Source organism: Planococcus citri, chromosome 2 (assembly GCF_950023065.1).
Source record: "Planococcus citri chromosome 2, ihPlaCitr1.1, whole genome shotgun sequence".
NCBI classification, from domain to species: domain Eukaryota; kingdom Metazoa; phylum Arthropoda; class Insecta; order Hemiptera; family Pseudococcidae; genus Planococcus; species Planococcus citri.
In genome coordinates this window covers 39,534,344-39,553,610 of record NC_088678.1, presented here as the reverse complement: position 1 = coordinate 39,553,610, position 19,267 = coordinate 39,534,344, and the positions used below count along the sequence as shown (strand labels likewise).

Here is a 19,267-nt window from a genome sequence, read left to right as displayed (position 1 = left end):
CTTGGAGCTTTAATGAATTTTGAACAATAAACGCTGAGTGAGCCTTTGGGTAAAAAAAAAACATTTCGAACAGAATAAAATTCTGAACATTTTGAAACACTCATGTGCTCATAATCCGTGAATGAAAATACCTTCATAAAGTCTTTTATTTCTACACGAAAACAAAAATTGTTCACACCATTTGATGAGAAATTCAATTTTACTTCAGAAAAGTCCTCATCAAAATTTATATAATTCGGTATTTCGTTATACTAAAAAAGTAGAAAAAGAGACCTTTTCCCTTTGACTATATATACATGGACTGCTATCTTCATTGTCGCCGATGAAGCCGAAGTAATAGAGGTACTAGATCGGGAGCATCGGGAATTTTCATGCGCGCGCAGGAATCCCACCCACCCTCGCACCATTCAATCACTAATTACTAGAGACTAAGGATACTTTTCGGCATCGTGTGCTGTCGAGTGCTTTCGGCTACGCTCGTTTGACTTGTCTCCATGAAAATGAAATATTCTCCTTATCAAAGATGAAACTCCTGTTTCCTTTTTGTTCAAATCTTTCTTTTTCATAATCATATTATTTCATACGAATATTGTACGTATTTTAATGATAAAACTCGTGTTAGTCCTGTTTCTTTTGAATTTTAATCTGTTTCATAATTTCGTCGACAGTCTTGTACTCTTGTTAGACAACTTGGTTTCCGATCCGAACATTACCAAATGGCAAATATAAAGAAAAAACAGCTGTGATGATACTAGTCTTTCGAATTCAATTTGAAGAAAATGTAAAACGTTAACAGAAGTGACGTTGTTGTACAAACATTTGGAACTTGGAAGTTTTTCAAAAAAAGATTGATATCACATCAGTCAAAGTCAAAATCGAAAAAATCTTATCAGATTTCCAACTGCTCACAAGGCATTTAACCCAAATTATGTGTATATTATTGAGCAACAAAAAATTGCATTCTACAAGAAATACAATGAAGAATACGTAAAAGACAATATAATATTCGAATGTTATAATTAATTTTTAATTAAAATTAAAAATCTCATCAACACTATCAACAGGAACAGGGAACTTGAATCATTACAAAGAATAAAGTCAAACGAGCGTAGCCGAAAGCACTCGAAATCACACGATGCCGAAAAGTATCCTTAGTCTCTAGTAATTAGTCATTCAATCACGGTGAACCACGGAGCGACGAACACCCTCCTACGTTCCAACGACCGCTACGCTCGTTGCAACGAAATCTCGCGCATGCTCAGAGCCCATGTCCCGATCTAGTACCTCTATTGCTTTGGCTTCACGATTCCCATTCAACAACAATAGGAGATAGCAGTCCATGTATATATAGTCAAAGCCTTTTCCACATAAATAAATGAGGAGCTCATTGCAAAAGTAGCCCTTGTCACATGAACCTATGCAATCTCCAAAGCTCTCCCTTGAGCGTACCCAGTATCATGAATGTAAACTCTATAAAGCAATTCCTCTCAGGGCTACTCAGGGTAGACTAACTTGATGGTCATTTCATCATTACAACATGATCTCCGCAGTTGGCAATAGGTGCAATCGAGTAAAACGTGTCTAAAAGTTCATGTGACAAGGGCTACTTTTGCAATGAGCTCCTCAAATGAAAACTTTTAATGAAAACATGAAAATAAACATCGAGAAGTTGAGCTATGACGTCATCAATAATGTGCTCCGATTCCGGTCAAGATGGACTCCTGTAAAATTGAAAATTTTCATTCTCGAAAAAAAAAAAACAGAAAATGAAATCAATGTTTTTGTTTACAAAAAAAAACCATTATGAATGAAATAAAATATGCGCATATTCAAAAGTCAAAACTGTTACAAAAGTACAAAAGAATGAAATTTTGTTTTCAATTTTTTGAGGAAATAATAGAAATGTAGAATGTAGCAATTAAAAAATATTTAAAGACACATAAAATGAACAAAAAAATAATTTAAAATATCTATTTCAAATTACTTTTGGATGTTAACATGATAAAAATTGAAAAATAAAAAGTTTCATTTCCTCGTTCGGCAGTCAGCTGATTTGATTTTCGTCTTTCCCCTCCTGTCATTTCTTCAACCCGGCAAACAGAAACGTGCTTTTTATTTCGTGTGAATGTGTGAATATGATGAAATAACTGCGTTTTGGGGCATTCCTGTGTTGTTTTACCGGTGTTAATTTGAGTATTTTGAATGCTAATTAGTTGAATTAATGACTGAATTTCCGCGATTGAACGGGTAAGATTTCACATATATTATTCTCATTTACCTAGACGATGTTCATGATGAACAAACTACTGAAGCCCGAGTGTAAAGTATTCTGGAAATACTTCACTCACTCTTTGAGTCAACAATCCATCAATTCCACGTTATTACGCAGTTATCCTTTGTGCGAATTTATTGCTGTACGTTTTAATCATGTTCAAGTCTACAGTGGTAACCCACATAAGCGACTGGAGAACGATTACTATCATTCGTTTTTAATGAAAAATAAGAAGTATTCCGCTAGCATAGCGTTCCTAGACTACGTTCCAGAAGAAACTCTCTGCGACGTAGATTTCGCTTTGAACGATACGTTCGAAGACAAACATGGCGTTACATTATCATTATATTTACATGTTGTTATGAAATATTCTCAACAATCGGATACGATTTACGATGATGCCAGATTTAGTAAACTATGTGAAACACTTTCGTCTAAATTCACTTCCATGCACGAAGATCACGTGCTTAATGTAATGAAAACTTTGGCTCTGTGGGATGAGTCGAAGAGAAATCAGGTATTTTACGCCATGTGTCGTACCATCGATAAAATGTTCCTCCAGCGTTACAAGCTTTGGGGTTACGATAGATGTTTACTCGTTATGGATCATTTCTACCGGCTCCAAGTTATAAGGTTTAGCGAAACTTCGTGGAACTGCATGAAAAGATTATGGCGTGATCCGAATAGGTAAGAAAGATTGTATTTTTACGTATTGGCCGATATTAAGGGCCGCATTCATAGACGTTACTTAGGGATCACTTGGCTAAGTGGTGAATTTTGATTCAATTTTTCTCGTAAATGAGTACGAATTTCATAATTTTTGAAATGATAAATCGATACTTTGAGGTCCAATTTCTTAAACCAATCACTTAGCCAAGAATGTGATCCCTAAGTAACGTCTATGAATACAGATCTTACAAATGAGTTGTTCAACAGGTTGACCTCCGCTCAAGTTGTTCATGCGATGTTCTTAGTGAACGCTCATCGAAGTTGGCATCCGGCGGTGCATTTTTATAATCTAGAAACGTATTTGAGACAGGCTGCATATGAACTGAGTGTCGAAGAATGTGCAATACTAGCCTTAGCTTTTTTCAAAACACAGCATAAAATCAGGAATCTCGATTTGTTGAAATTACTTTACGAGAAATTGTTTATTCGAGTATCTACTCTCGATGCTATACCGCTGACATCTTTACTGAAGGTGAGTCGAATCTGATTGTTTGCTGAATAGCATTTTCTAGGAAGATGGAGTAATAATGTATCAATAATTATTTGAGAACTGATGTATTATTGATGACGATGGAAATATTCTATTGATGAACCGGATGTTCTATATATGTTCTCTAATTTGTTGCATCTGCTATGTGGTGTTGGTTTTTTTTTCAAGAACTTTCTCACGTTAACGAATTCCACGATTCTTTATCAGATTTTGTGTTAATCTTGCCATATATACTTTTGTTTTACAGCTGTTTCGATCGTGTAGTTACTACGGTTTAAGAGAACACATGCTGCAGCTAATCGCTTTGTTACATGATGCCGTTGATAAACATCCTTACGTTTGTTGTACTCATATCGCCCTTCTTGGAACTAGCATGCTTGTATGTGACTCCAAGCTTTGTGAAAAGATTGCTCGAAGATTAATCGAGGAAATATCCGTCGTTAGAATTAAAGTAAGCAGATGTTTGTACTCTATTTTTCTGCGAAAATCGCCTATTTAACGAACTATTTTTCACAGGATATCGAAAGAACTATATTAGCATTCGAAACGTTCAACTTTGAATCTAAAACAGAACCCAGTGTTTATGAAGTCGCCCTGAAAGAATTAGTGAAACGAAAAGATGATGTATTCGATTATCCTACATCAGTTTATTCGGCGGTTACGTATTTGGCTTTGAAAGGGTATCATAATTTTGAACTCACGAACTTCTTATTGTCAGAAGATACCATCAAGAAAGCATTCAGTAAGTTCAGTGTTATCGTGTGCAATTTTTTTTTTTTTTTTTTTTTTCATATGTCGTTTTATACAACGTTTGATTTTTTTCCCCAGACCATAAAGATTTATCGAAGTATAACTGTCACCTGAATTTATTAACTATTTCCGATGGTATAAAAATCGATTTTCCCGAATATTCGGGAAATTTATTGAACGAATCTCTGCGAAAAGATCTCTATTTGGTAAATGAAGTTTCAGTTTTATATGTTGTTCATTTCTATGTGTACTTGTATTAACTAAGTTGTTAATTATGTTCATTTGACTTTTTAGCATCAAAGTTTTAAAATTCCAACTGAGGATACTCGTAAACCATTGTCAATGTACGATAAAGTTCTGTTTCAAGCCAGGTCCATATTTCGAGATATTTTCGGTGGCTCTGATTTTGTGCATTACACGTACGTTCTTCCTCACTTATCTCGCCCTGGTGAGTAAATTTATTGTTTGATTTTTAGTACGCTTCGTAAATTTAATGGAAAAACACATTCGATTAGAATTCTTTTGGAAACTGTGACTTTATCACAGGAATGGAGTGAATTTTTGTATTTAATTATATCGCATTGTATTCGTATTGAATCATTGTTGGATAATTTTGTTTAGACTTGGTCTTTCGGTTAAACGGCGATATTCCGATAAGATTACCCGAGAATGTGTTATCGAGTAACTATATGAACCTTGAGTTACCATCCAAAACTGAAGATTGGTACGTTGTTACTTCCTTGGGAACCAACACAGTGTTGCGTAATACAGACCAGCCTATAGGAAACATGTGTACGAAAATGCGCCACTTGAAGAAACTTGGCTATAGAGTACTATGTGTAAGTGGTTTTTTTTTCATTTACTCGTATTTATATTACCAGATGTTGATAAAACGTGAAATGTCGAGGAAGCGTAATTCAACGCCGAAAAAAAATCTCTGGAAGGGAATTTGAAATTTTTGAAGCGTGAGTTAATTTTAATTTTCTATGGAAACTTCATTGTTTTTTTATGAAATCGAATTAAGTCAAGAAAGTCGGGGAAATTGAAAATCGTTAGATGGCATATTTTGCTCAAAAATGCTCTCAAGTTGATCACTCGTACAAATTTTAATGAGTGTCCTCGAAAAATATGTCTCAAGTGATTCCGAAAGTTGAAATACAGATACTTGATATCCAATTCAAAATTGATTGCAATCATATTGAAGTTTTAGTCGTATCACTTTCCATTTGAGCTCTTTTTACGAGTATTTTTGAATTGAATCCGGAGGTAGAATGAGGTAGATTTTAATCGTACATCGCTCAATAACTTTAAAAAAATTTCTTTCCCTTTCCCCTTTCAAAGTTGAATTTCAATGCAGTAAAACTAGTATTTGAATAATCTGATTAAATTAAATCAAATTCAATTTTAAAAAATTGCCAAGCCAAATGATGAATTATATCATACTTGTAACTGATTCTGAAGTGCTTTTAAATTCAGATTGACCAAACAATAGGTAATTTAATCGGTCTATTTATGTGAAAGGAACCTACTTCATGAAATTGAATCGGTGAATTCTCCTCTCGGTTGACAAAGTGATTGTACTATCGAGTTATAGACAAAATTGTGAAATACTGCTTGATTTGTGATGAATGATGGAACAATCTATCATTTTGAATATTTATCGTATCCGGGATTTTAGGATGATTACTGATTGGTTGAAATAATTTCGTATTTTTCCAAGTCATAGAAAATGCCCACGAGCTGTAGCCTATTCAAATATGCTTTGCAAAAATTCCAAAAAATGTTTTTTTTTTACCAAAAAAATATCTACATTCCTGGTCTTAACCATAAAGAAATAAGATTTAAATTTGGAATTTTCCCTGTAATTTTTGTGATATATAGAAAAACCGTGATTTTAGCCAAGTTTTACATACTTATTGTAGGTTTTGCGCGATCGAAAAATACGAGTATCTGTCAATAGGCTCCTAAAAAGCAGGAACTCCCAAAACTTGATTTCACCATTCTCGACCAACCCTAGGAAATCATTAGATTAAAGTTGTATAGTTTGTGGTTCAGTTGATTAGTCAAGGTATTTAACAGGTCATCGAAGTCGTGCATTCGTCAAAAATTAAAAAAAAAAAATGTGTATATGATTTTTTTTTAAATTTTGAAAAATGAAAAGATAATAATTTTTAAAGGGAGGAGGAGGGGGGATATGTTTGATCTCTTGTGGTTTTTTTTTCGAGAGAAAAGATTGTGCTAAGTCTCACAAAAGTCATGTATTTGGGTTTTGAAAATTTGTTATATTATAGTGTGTAGTTTTAATGTTCGAAAGTTATTCTTCGAACGAAGTTCATTACAGAAAAGAACGAAAAATCTGTATTTTTTCCCAACATGTTTTCAATTTAATCTTGAGATTGACGGTTTTCTCGAGGGATAAGTTGAGGTTTCGAAAAACGACGTCTTGGTTATTGGAGTAGTAAAAGTGAATACATAAGTGAACCCTCCTCCCAAAAAAATTTGTAATACGGCATTGCTACTCCAAATTTAAGTATGTTTTAAAAAACTTTTTTCCCATTGTTTTGCAAGAAATATTATTATCTGAGTTAGTAACTACTGTTCTCTCTTTTAATTTTAATTTTATTTTTTTCATTTCAGATAAAAGAACACGAGTGGTTGAATAAAACAAAAGCAGAGCATGCTGATTATTTACGGAATCTGTTGGAAAATGGTCATCAATCAAATCAGGTAATTTGGATAGCATAACTTATTGATCCGTACTAGAAAAACTTTTTTTTTTTCATCGTCGTTATCTTAAGGTTACACCTTAGAAATTCTGTGTGTGTAAATGAATAACTCGAGCAAGTTAGAATAATTTTATATTTTTAGGAAAAAAAAACTTGTTTTCATTTCAATGATAATTATTACTCACGATACAAATATCGCGATTATTATAATTTCACCCACGTACTCGGTTATGCACGTGGAAAAAAATCACAAATCGACATTTTATATAAACTTCTTTTTTTCTCCATTTTTCATGTATAGAGATAATACAATAATATACTAGAAAAAAATAGTAAGAAAAGAAAAATGATGGCATACGTGTGTCTTAAAATTATAAAGAAGAAAAAAAGGAGAATTGAATTAAATTAAGAAAACGTTTACCGTTTAATTAAGTAAAAATTACACTAAATCACAATTACGTATGTATAATAAAAATTGATAATTTTTTTTATATTATCGTCATCTAATATTTGCATTCGCGAATTGCTAACTCGCATTTCAATACAGGAAAACACTTCATCAAATAGGAATGGGCGTTTTCATTCAGGCAATATCTCGAACTGCGTGCGTTGAGAAAATAGAATTCGAGTCCTCGACATATCTGCGTCGATATAATTTTTTGAGCATTTAAAAAAAATAATAAATAGTAAATTCATTGTACACTTTTGTGACTAGTTTTGCATAGTACATAGACGATATATTTCCAAAGAGGGCGATTGACAGTAAAAATTCAGAGAAAGCTGCGTGTTATCGAACCCGTTAGTCATTTTTTTGATTCATTTTTCAGCCAGGGTTCTTTGTATTTGAATTCTCAGTTCGCTATAGATATGAAAAAGAGAGCTAAAAGTCATCGAAATTAAGGATTTTTTGTTGTATTTTTCATTTTTTGCCTAGGTTTTGTTTTTACAATATGACTTAGATTTTTTTCAAGTACGCAGTAGGTTGAGTACGTCTATTTAGCATAACGCGATTGAGATCTACTAAGCGAATTAAAGGCACCCTCGTTAAATGCGTAGTCTGATGGTAACCTACTGGAGACGATCGATCTTTGCTGCTGTTGATTGGGTGGCGGCTGTTGTTGCTGCTGCTGGTGTTGCTGTTGTTGTTGAGGCTGCTGTTGCTGATGTACAGCGTAAAATGAGGTAGATGGATAACGTCTTACTGGATGCAATGTGGACGGCTGAAGAGCGTCATTGTAGGTGACGTCGTAATCTGCACTAGCTGTATACGTAGGTGCCTCCGAGTATTTCTTTTCCGGAGCTGTAGGTTCTTCGCCAGGAGCCGAAGGTCCGGGAGCAGTTATATCGTAATTAGACGGTGCACGAGGAGGAAACGAGATAGAATTAGTAGTGTAGAATCGATCGCTATTGGTGCCGAAAGATCGATGATCTTGTCGGTAGGTCTGTTGAGATGGCGCTGTCGGTTTTGAGGCTTCGTTAGCGAACGATTTTGGTTCGGTGATGTATGCTGTGTGGTAAAAATTACCGTTATTGATGGCGTTCAAAGTTTCAGGTACGAGATGATCTTCTTTGACCGGTCTGACGTTGGATTTAGGTTGCTCCTGCGATACGGGGATGGCGAAATTGCGGAAATTCATCGGAGCGAAATGCGTTACGTTTTGAGGCGACGTAGCCGGTTTGTAGAATTCGACGTGGTGTCCGGCAACTTTGGCCGAAGATCCGGATTGTTGTTCTGGTAACTGTTTATGGTGCGGTTTGTCTTCCGGCCTATAATGCGACTGCGACGACGAGTCGTCTCGGTAGGAATTTACAACAGGCGTGCTGAGCGAAGCGAGGAAATGACTAGGTTTACGAGGAGCCGAGCTAACGACGAAGTGTCGTACCGGTACGATCGTCTTGTTGACGAATCTACTGCCGGTTGTGGTAGCAGTGACGGTGCCGTCGTCGTATTCGAACGGTTTTTTCTCTTTGCGAACAACCTCCGAGTAGGATTCCGGCCGATGTGCCGGCTGCGTTGAAAGTGTTTTCAGGCTAACGGCGTTGTTGAATTTCGAAGGAGCAGGAGGTGCCGAAGGAGGCGTCTCAGAGACTGGTTTAGTCTGCGAGGAAGACATTCTGCTTTCGGGTTCTAATCGAGGATACGTATCGGCTGCATCGTCGAGTTCATCTTTCAGCGAATTCGTCACAATTTTCACCGTCTTCGTGGGATATTTTTGATTGTGGTTTGGAGTATATTTTACCGGACTGGAGACAGATTCGGTAGTTGAGATTTCGTTATAAGATGGACTCACTTTGGGTACCTCGTTCTCCGCGGTGTTAGCTTTGCCATTTCTCGGCGTTGGTGTGAGATCTTTCGCGTATTTGACATTTGCAGGTGGTTCTTGGTGCGGACGTTCGTCTTCCTCTTGGTACCGTTCCTTCGATTGCTGACTGTGTTTCGTGGTGCTCTTCGGTTTTTCGTACGTCTTCTGCGGACGTCTACCACGTTTCGGAGGCGGCTCTTCGGGTTCTTCTTCGTCGTAGTAATAATCGTCTTCAACGGGAGGTCGTTTAGCTTCCTGAGCCCGTCGACCAGATCCGGCTCTGTGTTCTGGTTCAACTGCTGGACGTTTCTTTGCTGCAGGGTACTTGAAGGAAGCGTCTTCTTCGTGTCTAACTGGCTTCATACGATGCATTGGTCTCGAGTTCCGCGGACGATCGCCATCGTAACGAGTATACTCTTTTCTACGATTAATCCTCGATGGTCGTTCTTTCACGTCGTAATCGTCGTACATCTCAGCACGTTTCCTAGCCGGTGGCATTCGACCCCTGTAACGATTCGTATATCGGCGCGTATCTTCGAAACCCGTCGGAAAATCGTAATCTGTGTGGTGTTTGGATTTGGCTGCCGGTTTCGGCTCCTCGTATTCGTATTCTTCTTCGTCTTCGTAGTATTCGTCATCCGTAGCCGGTGCTTTTGCTCCTCCTTTACCATTATTCGACGCTGAGTGTGGTTTTTCCGTCGTTGTCGTTGTTGTAGTGGTTGTGGTTGTTGGAGCTGCAGTACTGGAGAATTGTTGTTTCGGCGCGTAATCGTATTTATCTCGTTCGCTTTTCGGTACCGGGCGACGGATCTTTGGCGCTGGTCGAGGTCTTTCGAAAACAGAAGCTACGCTGCTGCTGCTGCCGCTGGTTGATGGGCGTACAGCGGCCGCTGGTTTTACTTGATCGCCGCTTTGCTGCGTGTCGTAGTCAGTTTCTGTGTTTCGATTTTCTGATTGGTAAATGTCTGTGGACAAAAAAAAAACATGGTCAGTGTTGAGGATGTGTTGTGGACAGAAGGGCGTAACTGACAGATAGTTGATGTATTAATTGAGGCTTTTTATTTGGGTTTTGGACATTTTTTTCGAAAAATTTTGACGAATTTCTCTCCTTTATCCCCCTCTTTTTCGGAATTATTTTACTAGTGGCAAATTCTACTTAGTGTTGTTTATCAAATTTTTTTTCAGTTGAAAAATTTTCACAACCAATCCGAAAACTTTCCGAATATTCGTCCTTAGACTGCATTATTGTCTGGGTTCAGTGAGCACCGAATAAGTAATAGTTATGAAGACAATTAAATAATTATGCTTCTATAATACGTATTTGATGGTTTCGTTTCCGTCAAAATTATTCTATCGACCGTATGAGAATAGCGATTAAAAATTGAAACAATGAAACAACGCGCGATCCTTCATCTCGGATAAAAATCAAATTACAGTAGAAACATTTCATCGAAGAGAGGCTGGTTAGGTCGACGAATTCTTTATTACGATAAATTATAATTTTTTTCTTGTGTTATTCAAATACCTACATCGATACCGGAACATAAATACTAGGATATTCAATTGCAATCCGAAGTTTCGCCACATTAACATTTATAATTTGGTATCGAGGCCATTGTTCGACGTTCCGCAAGAAGGAAAAAAAAGGGGAAAACATGAAGAAGAAAAGTAAAACGGTAAATTCATAAAATTACACCGACTAGATTGATACGATCTCGTTGGTGTATCGATTACTGCTCCCATCTACCAACCAACCGGGTGCATCGGACTGATGGACGAACGCGCTCTACCTATATGATTATTTCACACTTTATTATCTTAGACTTTGGGCGATTACGATGATTGCGATGATGGTAAACAAATGAATAATTCATGTGCTCGGCGCGAAGAAGAGTTGTATTATTTTCTACCGATGGGTCGCGGTGTTCGGTTATTCGATAATTTTTCATGTTCTCGTCTCTCAACCACCTCTCTTCCCACATTTCTCCAACTTATAATGCGGCTTCATTCGGTATACTATAAGTATTGATGTACATGTAGAGTTAATCTAACCTTTATTATGCTTTCGATAAGGTGCCCGACGATGACTCGAGCTGGATACTTCGTCTTCGTAGTAATCGGCATCGGCGTATTCTTCGTCGTCGTAGTAGTACTCGTACATAGGTCTTCGGCGACGATACGGTCGTCGTCTTCTTGGAAGGTTGTGTCTCATACCACCATTAGAAGGCTGAGCCGGTTGAGCAACGGCTGCTGCAGTTGTCGTCGATGGCGTCGTGGTCGTTGTGGTGGACGTTGTCGTCGTCGTCGCTTCTTTGTATAAAGCTTCATTTCTGCGCACAGAAAAACCGAATGTATTATTCATGTCGTATTATTGGCCAGTATACGTATAAAAAATACCATATAGACAGGTTGGCGAATAATAATCGAGCTAATTAACACCTCGGAATATGGATTGTTTTGTTTGTGTGGGAAAGGGTGTACGTTGACCCTAGTGGAAATAACGCATTGCTAGTTCTACTACGTACCTTTTGTAATATTTCGGAGAATTATCACAGTCTACCTCGGAGACGAAATGGCAAATGAAGGTTTTCTGATCGAAAGCTGTGTAATTGGCGCATAGAAAGTCGTATCGTGTACCGTATAGGCAGTGGTGATATACCTGAAAATCAGAAAAGAATTACATGAGAATATTATGATTGTGAAGATTTGATCGAAGCAGAAGGAGGAGAGGCCGAGTCGTAAGCCTGATTCTTAAATTGGAAATCTGATCTTTAGTGAGGGGAGAAGTCGGAGCCTTTGAATCATTCCATGTTGAGAGCATAACTCTGTAGATGAAACCTGAGCTTCTTGAAAAATGAATGCTCTAGAAGGGCATATCCTATTTTCCAACTTTTTTATCTGAATTGGTTGAACTTGAAACCAGTTTTTTTTTTTTTGCAGAGACTCTGAGGAGAGGAATGAGGTATAATTGAAAATTGACTCAAAAATTCGAAAAAATTATGGTGAAAACTCTCTTTTAAAATCGGATTTCAACATTTCTGTAAGTGCAGAGAGGAGGACAGAAAGAGAGAGAGGATGTCTCGTTGAATTTCGATGAAAATTTTAAGACATATTAAAAGTGAAATGGCACAATTTCAGTTCCTCAAATTCATTTTTCGATTTTTGGTGAATTTTAAAAAATCAAAAATTGGCCATTTTTGGGGATTTTTTGTGTTTTTTGATGAAAATGATATGTTTTTTGAAATTTTTTCTGCAACTCACTCTTCCTCACCGAATTTTACCATTTTCAAGCATTCTAAAGCCTCCAGCGCATTTTTCATTTTCTCCAAAATTTTTGAATTTCTCCAGAAAACCTGAAAATTGATTTGGGCCGCTGTATTTTGAGAACAAGTTTATCCACATTTGAGCTACTTTCCAGTCAGACATCTTGAATGCATTTTTTTGTTTAGCATATTCAACTTCGAGGGAAAATCATCAAAAATTTGCTGTTTATTGGGAAATTTGGATCGGGAAGGGGAGTGGGGGTGGAAGGTTGGTTTCAGACTAGATGCAGCCATTTGAACAAATTTCAAACATTTTTCCACGAATAGAAAATTTTTTGTTTTTTTTGAGTTTGCTTGAAAGTTGGATCTCGACTTCTACATGATTATCATATTTGACTTTCGAGATCTTTGATGAAAACATTGTATTTAAAATCACGTCAAACGCTACGGATTGATTTTCTGACATTTCGTCAGATTTTCGTTGACTTGAACGAACAAAAATACATAAAAAATGTCCTTGATTTGAAACTTTGCTTGGAAATGAGACTTCACTTCATTTTTCAGTCATTATTGCCAATTTCAAAAAAACCGAAATATTTTGATAATTTTTTAATAAATGATTCAAAATTGGCAATAATGACTAAAAAATTGGCGCCACTGTATTCCAAAATATTTCCACGATTTCAGAAATGATATCATTTTATGTTTTGGCGTAATTAATGTGAAATATTCAAGCAGAAAATATTTTCAAAACACAAATTTTCCCTAAAATAAGCGTTTTTTTTGCAAGTTTTCAACTGAATGAGTACAGTGAGTAAATTTATGTTTTTTTTTTTTGAATCGTTGAAAATGGCCAATTTTAGATTTTTAAGATCTCCAACAATCGAAAAATGAATTCGAACAGCTGAAGTTTTGGTTTTAGGGATTTCAGACCACGATGATGGACACTTGAAGTTCGGATATTTGTGCATTTTTTTGAATACGATCCCTCAATGCCCGTTCTTCATTAAAATGAAAAAAAAAAAAAAAAAAAAAATGGAAAATTGTGAAAATGTAACGTGACATGAGGATTTTCAATGATTTGAGGTTCTGTTGAGACTGCTGATTGCAAGTATCTACTCGAGTTTTCAAGTGCAAATCATCATTTTTTTCAAAAACGTCAGTTAGAGGGAGCACCATTTCTTTGGAAATTCTGTCAGCATACGTAGTTGTTCCAAGTCCAATCAGTTTCCAGATATGAGCTTTCAAAAAGTCCCCGAACAGTTGGAATAGAAAATGATAGTGACTCTTTTGCTATTAGGAAATCGAAGAGTAGGCTACAGCTCTTCAGAAAAAATTGAACAAAATCAGAAGATCTAATTCCATTTTTGATTTGAGTTTACCCTTCTCTTTGAAAATGAATCTTTCAAAGCAATTTTGAAAATTTCCTTTCTTTCAAGAAAGCATACCTACTTCAAAAATCATAATGGTACGAAATATCTTGCTTATCTACAAAGTGGAACTTTGAAAATATGTAGTCCAAAAAACACTCACTTGACATTTATGAGGTACGCTGGCATAGAATCCGTCGTGTAATCCGTCGCATTTGAAGTTGATCTCTTCTGGTACAGCATTGTAAAATGGGTAATCGGTTAAATTATGGCCGTTCAGTTCCCGAGGTAAATTAGGATCTAGAACGTAATCAATTTGTGGAATTCCGGTTAATTGTGGTTTCGTAACATTGGTAGCCGACGCTGCCGCCGCCGGGCCATTATTCTCTTCGTCTGCTTGCTGTAAAAAGAAAGATATAGGTGGAGAAAAATACGCAAAAATATTTTTTTAATATACATTACATACGTATCCGCGTAGTAGATACTTTTAATATATATATAACACTTCGAATCTCCACTTAATTGTTATTATACATTACGATGGGCATTATGTAACCCACTCGTGTATCTTATAATATATTTATAATTTTTGCGCATTTTTAATGGATTTAATGGTGATGATATGTGGAACTAGTTGATAGAATCAAGGTGGAAGTGTATTTGTAGGTACTCGCTTCATAAATTTTCTGTATACTAACCTCTTTTTGTTCTGCTGCTTTTGTTTTAGCCTGAAGTACAACAGCCGATCCGCGTAGAGCTTCGGTAGTGGTCGATAGAGTCGTCCAGATCAATATACCTAGAATGAAGAAAAACACATCCCAGGATTAGTCAAATGGTACATATAAATAGTCATAATGCTATTTTATTTGCGAAATTCGATTTTTTTTTCTTGGTCGATAATTAAATTAAATTTTTCCATTTGTTAAGGTAGCAGATTGATCGCGCGATTGCCGAAGCGGAAATTTTTCAACCATCTTTAAACAGGTAAGCAAATGGAATTCAAATTCCTAGTGTGAATATGTGTATCCAGAAGTATTGATTAATATTTCGATAAAATTGCAATATAATTTGATGTAGTACCTATATTTTCAAGTTGATATTTGTATGCCTGCACATTAAATTCTACTCCGATGGGTTTACTGAAAGAAGGTTAATGGTTCCCAAAACGGAACAATTTGCTTTCTATCATAGAAATTGAATTGTACAACATGAAAAATTTTCTTCGTATGTTATTCAGTGGTAAACTTTTCCAACCTCCCCCCTCCGACCCTCGCTACGACCATTGCAGCCAGAGTTCAGTCACGGTCTCCGCCTTAAATCAGTACCGCGATTCATCAGCGTTATGAAGACGATGAACTACCCATTAATGCATGAAATAATACCATAATTTCCCATGACAGATTAATATATCTCGAAGGCTCATTGCAGCCGCCGCCTTCTCGTTCCCTGCCTGATCTGCTTTGAAATCTACGATACTGGACGAGCAGGCGGTTTTCAACTCGCGCTGATGTCTCGTAGAGGCTGCCGCCTCAACTTCCACCACATACTGTGGCACCTATTCCACCTTCGATAGGTACCCTCGTTATCACCTACGTAACTGGTAATTAGCCAGAAATAGCTGCCGCCGCTGCGCACCTAGAGCTAAGCCATCGTGAACCGAGAAGTGGCTCACTGGAAGGGAAAAAAACACCAATATTCACGTTCCTCTTGTACCACCAAGACCTAAAAAAAAGTTATATACGTCGACGTTTTACATTCAGCGAAAAATCTGGCTCAGAATGTGCCGCCGGCGCTATCGTAATGTCTTCCTCGTTAAAATAATCGGGCGTCGGACGCCCGCGCGGCCGGTTCAGAGACTTGCATATTCCGCAAAGCATTCAAACAACGTATCCCCGTTCCGTGTACTTGTAATTGTATTAATTTTCATTGTTATCGTTTGTTTAGGTATCGAATTATTAAGGTCACGTATTCGTAATTATTACAGTCGAGCCACACTACTTATATCGGCATTTTCCGGGCAACCACCCAAAAAAATACGGATATTTTTGAATCCCAAGAAAGCTACATGTAATCGAAGTCTTATGGTACGAGCCAAGGTTGTAACTGTGGTGGCACGATACCTCGTAATCGTCCAACAACCGTTTCTTAATCGTACGGTATACCATAGAATACCATTCTAATGGATATCGCCTTCGCTGCCTCCACCACCCCCGTCGGCTGCGTGTACAGTGTAGATATTATGCTCGAGATATGCACATAATAGTTACCTATGTTCGAATTGTCCGCTATACGCGTATAACTGATCGTTTACGCATATTCTTTGATTTCTTTTTCTAATCTCACGTAGAGGAAAGTCTGCATAATCTTCTCTCGGAGCTCGAAAATCGCTATTTGTCATCTGTCTGCGCCTATCGCGCATCTTTATCGATGGTCAACGCGCAGAGAGGTGACCAACATGCTAGGAATTCTAATAATTAATCCAATCCAGAAGCCACTTCTGTATTTACAGGCTTGTTGTTTTTAAATGCAACTCGGACACAAACATGGCCAGTTCATCGAACTTCGTCACAATGAAAAATGACGAAACCTTGAAAATCTTTATGGTGATTGCGAGTGTGTGAACTCGTCGGCTGGTACATCGCCCATTGCCATCGCATCTTACTCAAGATTCTTCTGATCTTCAAATCGCATCGTATATATGTACTATTAAATTCACGCTATTCCTTGTAAAGTTTTCTGAAAGGCGCCGCATCGCAATCGCTTCGATAAAGACGGCAGCGAATCGATCAACAATAACGCGGTGTCTTGTGTTGTAGTCGATGATTCTTCGGTGATGCGTTTATTTTTGTTGTTGTTTTTTTGTGTGTGGTTCGTTTTACTCGGTTGTTCTTTTATTTCTATTTTCTATTGGAGTTTTCATCTCGCATGATTGGAGGCAGTGAGTTGTTTTCACAGTATGATGAATGAGAAAATTCTATCCTTTCTCGAAATGAAACACGATTCAGAGATTTTACATATACCGGGTATCATTTCATTTTCTTTAGAAGGAATTGAGGATTTTATGATCATTGAATCTTTAGAAGAAGTCTGAGGAGAGTTTCATCCTAATTTTGGTTTTCGTTAAACAGTTCTCGACAGTTTTTTTTTTCAAACTTGCAGAGATGATGGGGTCATCGCACAGGCCATCCATGGCAATTTTTCGAGTTTTTTTTCTAATTTTCTGAACGTTCCTTCGTACTTGCAGTAATCAAAATTTCAAAATTTCTCAGAGCAATAAAGGAGAATGTGAACTGAACCCGAGAGTTCTCGTAGCAGAGACGGAAAAGCGAGGAAATCAGTTTACCAGAAATTCGAATCAAAATCTCTCATTTTCATTCAATTCCGATTGGGAATTTCAAACATATTTGAGGTGATCATAATTTGAAGATCTGATTTTAAAACAGCCTCCTCCTCCTACATCGTATTATTCCAATTTTTAAGAAGTGATGCTGTTGAGGCAGGTGGAAAGAGCATACCTCTAAAACCCCTTCAACTGAAATTTCAAAGTCCGAAAGTTTATTTTTCGAAAATTTAAAAATGCTAACAAGAGAACCATGTCAACTCGTCACCTCCGATTTGGCTGAGATTTGGCCAACTGAAAGTTCATGTCACCTACACCTTAGAGTCAAATTTTGCAAAGTTTCATCTGCCGAATTCGATTTTTCGAGTTTTGGCGAATTTTTGAAAATGGCTGAAATCGCCTATTTACTGACTAAGTTTTCATAAAAATGCCTACACCACGAGATGAAAATCTGAAATTCGGTTTGAATACTAAAGTCGACCTTTCGAATCGATTGCGACCATTTTCGAGACGATCTGGAGCATTCGACGGAAGTTAGTTATTCTCCAGCTCATTGGAATCGCTCCAGAAAGCGCAGTAATCAACTTTGGCACAGAAACTTTAATTCTACCATAAGGTCGGTATTTTCAATCGATCAGAGCGGTTAAATCGTGAATCCGAAGTGACGAGCTCACTTGTGGATTTTTTTTACAAGTGAATGTTCCATATTCAAAACAAATTCCAGTACCGCATATTTCTGGAGAAAACTGTCCCAAAGTTCGTTTGTACCCTGAAGACGATCACCCCCCTCTCGATTGCGACCATTTTCGAGTCGATCTGAAGCCTCAAGCAAAAGTTATTTTTTCTTCAGCATACTGGAATCGCTCGAGAAAGCGCTGTAATCAACTTCGACAGCTGAAAATTTGGCTCTAAGGTGTGAGTAACCTGTTTCCATTGAGCCAATTCGTGGAATGTCAGAAAGTAAGCTCACACCAAATTTATACGTTCTAAAGTTCTTTTTTGGCGCTTCAGAGTGATTTGAAATTTCTGTAGAAATTTTAAAAATCACTTCGCCAAAAATCCTGAAATGAACTTTTGGTCCTGAAATTTGGGTTAAGGAGGTTTTAGGACATACTCTTTCCATATAACTTGGTTTCATTCAAATCGGAGTGTCAGTTTAAAAAGTTCCCTTGTTAGTTGGGAAATTTTAGATTTTTTGAAAATGGAATTTTGAATTTTTTCCTACCTCTCTGCTGCAGTAATTTTTGCGTGGTTTTACGATTCAAATTCTGCAGAACTAGAAATTTAGAATGTTTCTCTTTTTCCTTCAGCTACCAATCTGGTGCCTCCAGCAAAAGCTATGCTACCTTACTTGAGGATTTTTCAAATTAATTTTCATATTTTTGATCGTAAGTAATTTAGTCTATTCTCTAATGTCATCTATTTTTTCACTTCAGTTTTATTGATTACATCTAATTGAATTAATGTAAGCTACTCAAATTTGCATATTTTCGTATTCCATAAATTCCAACATTTCCATGAATTTTTAAAGTCTTCCTAATCTTCAACCATTAGACCACTTATGCTTCTAATTTACTCTTATTACAGCGTATCACTTGTCAAATTATTCCTTTTCCGGAATAAAAAAAAAAAATGAAGAAAACTTCTGGCGAATTCCTACCACATCGACACCATTCCTAAGTTAATTAAATGAAAGACACGCGGACCGAAAACGTTCTCGAGCCATGAACCCCCTTTTACGCTTCTGTTCGCGTTTACACTTCTCATACCGGAAAATCCATTAAAATCATCTTCCGCAAATATGCCATTCGCGTGCAACAAATTGAATTACAAATTAGGTAGCTGCTACCTAGCTGCATTACGCGTCAAAGAATATATTGTTGGTGTTGGCGGACGCGTTGCATAACTTCACATAACGCTCTGTATAACTTTTTTTTTTTTTTTTGCATATATGGAATTAACTTGGCGATTTTTTAAAAATCAAAATGTAGATAAATTGGAGCAGAATTTACATTTGTGCCAAT

General features: G+C 36.9%; 2 protein-coding genes across 4 annotated transcripts in view; one reads left to right on the top strand and one right to left on the bottom strand.

Moving 5' to 3' along the window:
* The first annotated feature begins 2,012 nt into the window (after positions 1-2,012).
* Positions 2,013-19,267, top strand: part of LOC135835731 (angiotensin-converting enzyme-like) — a 138,653-nt gene continuing 121,398 nt past the window's right edge. The window contains exons 1-11 of one of the 3 annotated variants that reach the window (XR_010556944.1): positions 2,017-2,247; positions 2,678-2,959; positions 3,209-3,473; positions 3,739-3,942; positions 4,008-4,233; positions 4,320-4,447; positions 4,536-4,689; positions 4,863-5,080; positions 6,879-6,968; positions 14,631-14,738; positions 14,831-14,858. The gene's annotated coding sequence lies outside the window, so the exon portion shown is untranslated. Of the gene's footprint in view, positions 2,960-3,208; positions 3,474-3,738; positions 3,943-4,007; positions 4,234-4,319; positions 4,448-4,535; positions 4,690-4,862; positions 5,081-6,878; positions 6,969-14,630; positions 14,739-14,830; positions 14,888-19,267 lie in introns of those variants that run through there. The other 2 variants (XR_010556943.1, XM_065350133.1) reach the window with 2 other exon arrangements.
* The window catches only part of LOC135835730 (uncharacterized), a 44,659-nt gene continuing 32,474 nt past the window's right edge, over positions 7,083-19,267 (bottom strand). Inside the window, exons 3-7 of the mRNA XM_065350125.1 lie at positions 14,602-14,699; positions 14,067-14,303; positions 11,796-11,929; positions 11,323-11,600; positions 7,083-10,235 (exon numbers count right to left, since the gene is read on the bottom strand). Of these exons, the coding sequence (XP_065206197.1) occupies positions 7,960-10,235; positions 11,323-11,600; positions 11,796-11,929; positions 14,067-14,303; positions 14,602-14,699 (3,023 nt within the window). The 3' untranslated portion in view covers positions 7,083-7,959. The remainder of the gene's footprint in view (positions 10,236-11,322; positions 11,601-11,795; positions 11,930-14,066; positions 14,304-14,601; positions 14,700-19,267) is intronic.